Source organism: Mytilus trossulus, chromosome 7 (genome assembly GCF_036588685.1).
Source record: "Mytilus trossulus isolate FHL-02 chromosome 7, PNRI_Mtr1.1.1.hap1, whole genome shotgun sequence".
NCBI lineage: Eukaryota > Metazoa > Mollusca > Bivalvia > Mytilida > Mytilidae > Mytilus > Mytilus trossulus.
In genome coordinates this window covers 21,292,583-21,299,290 of record NC_086379.1, presented here as the reverse complement: position 1 = coordinate 21,299,290, position 6,708 = coordinate 21,292,583, and the positions used below count along the sequence as shown (strand labels likewise).

The window sequence follows — 6,708 nt, the reverse complement described above, 5'->3', positions numbered from 1 at the left end:
ATATGTTTCATTTATCTCCGAATTAATTTGTTTGTAGCCGTAGATGGAAAAGGAGAGTAAGAGTTGAAGAAGTCGGAATGAACAATTGAATAAAATATCGTCCCAACGTTTCATAAATCTGATGGACTTGACGCCCGGTGTCTGAGGCGTTAATTTGATATTTAAACCTTTTGGTATCGTGTTGTTGTCTATGTACGATTTAAGATTAGAAGCATGATGTTCAAGCTGTATTTTCTTTTTCGTTAAACTTCTTAATTTACTGAAATATGTTTTGTTTTCCATGATCTTGCAAGGAAATAGATATGAACAGATTACACAAAATAAGATGTGTAATGCGTGTTGCCTGTGAAAATAGTATATAGTGTCTAAAAATAGCAACAATCAACATTCAATCTATATAGGTGTGGATCAGTTTGTAAATAAACTGATGCAGTTACTAAATTGAATTATATAAGTGTCTAAGAATGTAACTTTAACACACTAATGAGTGTTATAAAATAAGGTGTTATATTTTATATATTATTCACGCAATATTTCGCTAAACAAATTAGCTTCATCGGGCGTGTGCATCTATCAAGGTGAAATCGGATGCATGACAAAAAATATCTTTGTAGCTTGAGCTACACAAAAGTTTAACATATTGATTAATGATCTGTATAAAACAATTTTTTGCCGTTTATTGTACATAAACAATTTTTTCAAAAATTAAAACAAATAGTTGTTTTAGTTAAATAGAAGTAAAATTGATGAGTTATTCCTTTGCTTTCGGGTAGAACTGTTTTTCATCCCTCTCATTAAGTCCATCAGGTTCAAGAGTACGTAGCTGATGCATCCAGAACCTTTCTCTCTTTTTTCTCATTTCTGGGTCCCAATTTTGGTTTACCTCAATTATTTGAAAGGTGATATTTTCAAAAGTATGTCCTGTTCTTAAGAGGTGTCTCGTAATTGGACAGTTTCTTCCTTTTGTATAAAACGACCGATGATTGTTTAGTCTGATATTAAATGTGGTTTCTGTTTCACCAACATACTGCAGCTTGCAAGTTCCACAAGTAAGAATATAAATACTATTTTCCGTTTTGCAATTAGATGTAACATAGATGTTGTATCGCTGCTTTGTTACCGTGCTGCTGAAAGAGTGGTCAGTGTTGGCGGCTTTACAGCACTTACAGTTCCTTCTACCGCATTGTTTGTAACACCCAAATTTTGAAGTTTCTTGTTTCTTTACTTTTGATGTCACAAGTATGTCTTTGAGATTTTTGGGTCTGCGATAGGCAATAAGAGGAGGTGATGGAAAAATTTCTTTTAAGGACGAGTCATTTTCGATTAGACGCCAGTGCTTTCGGATAGAAGATGAAATATTTGTCAAATCGGGATGGAATGTTACAACAAACGGAATTCTATCTGCACGGGTCGCCTTATTTTTGTATTCCATGAGGCTAGCTCGATCTTTTTCTTTAGCTTTATCAAAAGCGTCTGTGATGTTTTTGGTTTTATATCCTCTTGATTTCAGCTGTGTTTTTAGTTGTCCCAAACGATAGTTAAGTTTGGATTCAGAGGAGCAAATTCGCTTTAGTCTGATGGCTTGACTGTAAGGTATACTCCTGGAGCAGTGTTTCGGATGACAACTTTTTGGAGAAAGGAACTGGTGTTTATCAGTTTTCTTTGTGTGGAGGTCAGTTGTCATGATCCCGTTTTTTACAAATGTGGTGGTGTCGAGAAAAGCAATTTTCTCGCTTGAAAATTCAGATGTAAATTTAATTGAGTGATGGAACTGATTACAATGATCTAAGAAATCTTGCAAATGTTCTGCAGTATCGTTCCATTTCATGTCAATATCATCAATAAAACGGAGCCATGACAAAGGTTTGTATGGCACACTCAAAAGGATGCGTTCTTCGAGATCCCCCATAAAAATGTTGGCAAAAGAAGGTGCCATTTTTGTTCCCATACTAGTTCCGTCAATCTGTAAAAAGTGCTTGTCGTTGAAAATAAAGTTGTTATTTTCAAGAACTAGCTTGAGCAATTGAACTAGACAGTCAGTTTGGGGATGTTTATCCTTTCGAGTATTCCATACTTTTTCACACGCGGCTATTCCTTCATCTTTTGGAATATTTGTGTATAAAGAACACACATCCATTGAAACCAAAATTGTGTTGTTGGGTAAAGGACTTAAGGAATTCATTTTCTTCAAATAGTCAGTCGTATCTTGAATATGAGATGGTAGTTGTTGAACATGTGGTCTGAGATGGTAATCAACAAATTCAGAAATTTTTTCGGTGGGATGGCCATTAGCTGATACTATAGGTCTCCCTGGAATCCCTTCTTTGTGAAGTTTTGGAAGTAAGTAGAATCGACCGGCTGTGCACGTTTCGTCTGGGCGTAGATAATCGTACGTATCGTCATCAATTTGTTTATCTTTATTCATTTCTGAGAGGGCGTCATTAATTTTTTTGTTGATTTCTTTTGTTGGATCACATGTTAGTTCTTTATAAAATTTAGCGTTTGAGAGTTGACGATTTCCTTCTTCGATGTAGTCTGCCTTGTTCATCACTACAACGGCACTTCCTTTGTCAGCTTGTTTGATAACAATTTCGTCACGGTCTTTTAAGTTAATCATGGCTTGACTTTCTGACTTTGAAATATTTCTGACTTGTTTACCACTGATTGAAGATCTGACCTCAGCTTTGACTGATGTAATGAATGATTCCAAATTGTCGTTTTTGCTTTTAGGGGGATTCCATGTACTTTTCTTTTTAAATTTTGGGATGCATATGTCTCCTTCATCACTCTCATAATCAGATTCATTCATTCCGGCTTCTTTTAAATTTTTCTTCTGTTGTCTATTGAAATGTTCTTTCAACCGGAGACGCCTGGCAAATGCTTCTACATCTGTCTCAAGTTGTAAATTGTTGACGGTTGCTGGAGCTGGACAAAAATTAAGGCCTTTACTCAATAGTTTTTCCTCAGAGGTAGTTAGTTCTATTGATGACAGATTTACAACTAACTTATCTTGAACTGCGTGTTTTTGTTTTTTAAAACGCCTTTTCCTCGGTTGTTTTGATTTACTCTCTTTTAACAAGTTTAAAATTGGATCTTCTTCAAAAACGGAACTTTGTTGGTTTAAACGGTCTCGTTTGAATTTTTTATTTTGTTTAGCTTTGAAATTTTGTTTCTCTATTCTTTGAATGTCGAATAGTCGTCTTTGAATTACGTCCATATCTTCTGGAGTAACAGACAGAGATGTTTTAATATATGTTTCATTTATCTCCGAATTAATTTGTTTGTAGCCGTAGATGGAAAAGGAGAGTAAGAGTTGAAGAAGTCGGAATGAACAATTGAATAAAATATCGTCCCAACGTTTCATAAATCTGATGGACTTGACGCCCGGTGTCTGAGGCGTTAATTTGATATTTAAACCTTTTGGTATCGTGTTGTTGTCTATGTACGATTTAAGATTAGAAGCATGATGTTCAAGCTGTATTTTCTTTTTCGTTAAACTTCTTAATTTACTGAAATATGTTTTGTTTTCCATGATCTTGCAAGGAAATAGATATGAACAGATTACACAAAATAAGATGTGTAATGCGTGTTGCCTGTGAAAATAGTATATAGTGTCTAAAAATAGCAACAATCAACATTCAATCTAATATAGGTGTGGATCAGTTTGTAAATAAACTGATGCAGTTACTAAATTGAATTATATAAGTGTCTAAGAATGTAACTTTAACACACTAATGAGTGTTATAAAATAAGGTGTTATATTTTATATATTATTCACGCAATATTTCGCTAAACAAATTAGCTTCATCGGGCGTGTGCATCTATCAAGGTGAAATCGGATGCATGACAAAAAATATCTTTGTAGCTTGAGCTACACAAAAGTTTAACATATTGATTAATGATCTGTATAAAACAATTTTTTGCCGTTTATTGTACATAAACAATTTTTTCAAAAATTAAAACAAATAGTTGTTTTAGTTAAATAGAAGTAAAATTGATGAGTTATTCCTTTGCTTTCGGGTAGAACTGTTTTTCATCCCTCTCATTAAGTCCATCAGGTTCAAGAGTACGTAGCTGATGCATCCAGAACCTTTCTCTCTTTTTTCTCATTTCTGGGTCCCAATTTTGGTTTACCTCAATTATTTGAAAGGTGATATTTTCAAAAGTATGTCCTGTTCTTAAGAGGTGTCTCGTAATTGGACAGTTTCTTCCTTTTGTATAAAACGACCGATGATTGTTTAGTCTGATATTAAATGTGGTTTCTGTTTCACCAACATACTGCAGCTTGCAAGTTCCACAAGTAAGAATATAAATACTATTTTCCGTTTTGCAATTAGATGTAACATAGATGTTGTATCGCTGCTTTGTTACCGTGCTGCTGAAAGAGTGGTCAGTGTTGGCGGCTTTACAGCACTTACAGTTCCTTCTACCGCATTGTTTGTAACACCCAAATTTTGAAGTTTCTTGTTTCTTTACTTTTGATGTCACAAGTATGTCTTTGAGATTTTTGGGTCTGCGATAGGCAATAAGAGGAGGTGATGGAAAAATTTCTTTTAAGGACGAGTCATTTTCGATTAGACGCCAGTGCTTTCGGATAGAAGATGAAATATTTGTCAAATCGGGATGGAATGTTACAACAAACGGAATTCTATCTGCACGGGTCGCCTTATTTTTGTATTCCATGAGGCTAGCTCGATCTTTTTCTTTAGCTTTATCAAAAGCGTCTGTGATGTTTTTGGTTTTATATCCTCTTGATTTCAGCTGTGTTTTTAGTTGTCCCAAACGATAGTTAAGTTTGGATTCAGAGGAGCAAATTCGCTTTAGTCTGATGGCTTGACTGTAAGGTATACTCCTGGAGCAGTGTTTCGGATGACAACTTTTTGGAGAAAGGAACTGGTGTTTATCAGTTTTCTTTGTGTGGAGGTCAGTTGTCATGATCCCGTTTTTTACAAATGTGGTGGTGTCGAGAAAAGCAATTTTCTCGCTTGAAAATTCAGATGTAAATTTAATTGAGTGATGGAACTGATTACAATGATCTAAGAAATCTTGCAAATGTTCTGCAGTATCGTTCCATTTCATGTCAATATCATCAATAAAACGGAGCCATGACAAAGGTTTGTATGGCACACTCAAAAGGATGCGTTCTTCGAGATCCCCCATAAAAATGTTGGCAAAAGAAGGTGCCATTTTTGTTCCCATACTAGTTCCGTCAATCTGTAAAAAGTGCTTGTCGTTGAAAATAAAGTTGTTATTTTCAAGAACTAGCTTGAGCAATTGAACTAGACAGTCAGTTTGGGGATGTTTATCCTTTCGAGTATTCCATACTTTTTCACACGCGGCTATTCCTTCATCTTTTGGAATATTTGTGTATAAAGAACACACATCCATTGAAACCAAAATTGTGTTGTTGGGTAAAGGACTTAAGGAATTCATTTTCTTCAAATAGTCAGTCGTATCTTGAATATGAGATGGTAGTTGTTGAACATGTGGTCTGAGATGGTAATCAACAAATTCAGAAATTTTTTCGGTGGGATGGCCATTAGCTGATACTATAGGTCTCCCTGGAATCCCTTCTTTGTGAAGTTTTGGAAGTAAGTAGAATCGACCGGCTGTGCACGTTTCGTCTGGGCGTAGATAATCGTACGTATCGTCATCAATTTGTTTATCTTTATTCATTTCTGAGAGGGCGTCATTAATTTTTTTGTTGATTTCTTTTGTTGGATCACATGTTAGTTCTTTATAAAATTTAGCGTTTGAGAGTTGACGATTTCCTTCTTCGATGTAGTCTGCCTTGTTCATCACTACAACGGCACTTCCTTTGTCAGCTTGTTTGATAACAATTTCGTCACGGTCTTTTAAGTTAATCATGGCTTGACTTTCTGACTTTGAAATATTTCTGACTTGTTTACCACTGATTGAAGATCTGACCTCAGCTTTGACTGATGTAATGAATGATTCCAAATTGTCGTTTTTGCTTTTAGGGGGATTCCATGTACTTTTCTTTTTAAATTTTGGGATGCATATGTCTCCTTCATCACTCTCATAATCAGATTCATTCATTCCGGCTTCTTTTAAATTTTTCTTCTGTTGTCTATTGAAATGTTCTTTCAACCGGAGACGCCTGGCAAATGCTTCTACATCTGTCTCAAGTTGTAAATTGTTGACGGTTGCTGGAGCTGGACAAAAATTAAGGCCTTTACTCAATAGTTTTTCCTCAGAGGTAGTTAGTTCTATTGATGACAGATTTACAACTAACTTATCTTGAACTGCGTGTTTTTGTTTTTTAAAACGCCTTTTCCTCGGTTGTTTTGATTTACTCTCTTTTAACAAGTTTAAAATTGGATCTTCTTCAAAAACGGAACTTTGTTGGTTTAAACGGTCTCGTTTGAATTTTTTATTTTGTTTAGCTTTGAAATTTTGTTTCTCTATTCTTTGAATGTCGAATAGTCGTCTTTGAATTACGTCCATATCTTCTGGAGTAACAGACAGAGATGTTTTAATATATGTTTCATTTATCTCCGAATTAATTTGTTTGTAGCCGTAGATGGAAAAGGAGAGTAAGAGTTGAAGAAGTCGGAATGAACAATTGAATAAAATATCGTCCCAACGTTTCATAAATCTGATGGACTTGACGCCCGGTGTCTGAGGCGTTAATTTGATATTTAAACCTTTTGGTATCGTGTTGTTGTCTATGTACGATTTAAGATT

General features: G+C 35.0%; 2 protein-coding genes across 2 annotated transcripts; both read right to left on the bottom strand.

Annotated features, from left to right (window-relative positions):
• Positions 1-751: 751 nt before the first annotated feature.
• Positions 752-3,217, bottom strand: LOC134726243 (uncharacterized). Its single transcript, XM_063590643.1, has one exon. The coding sequence runs from the start codon at positions 3,215-3,217 to the stop codon at positions 752-754; it is 2,466 nt and encodes an 821-aa protein (XP_063446713.1).
• Positions 3,218-4,002: 785 nt separating this feature from the next.
• Positions 4,003-6,468, bottom strand: LOC134726242 (uncharacterized). The gene has a single exon (XM_063590642.1). It carries the CDS (start codon positions 6,466-6,468, stop codon positions 4,003-4,005), a length of 2,466 nt encoding a protein of 821 aa, XP_063446712.1.
• Positions 6,469-6,708: the final 240 nt, after the last annotated feature.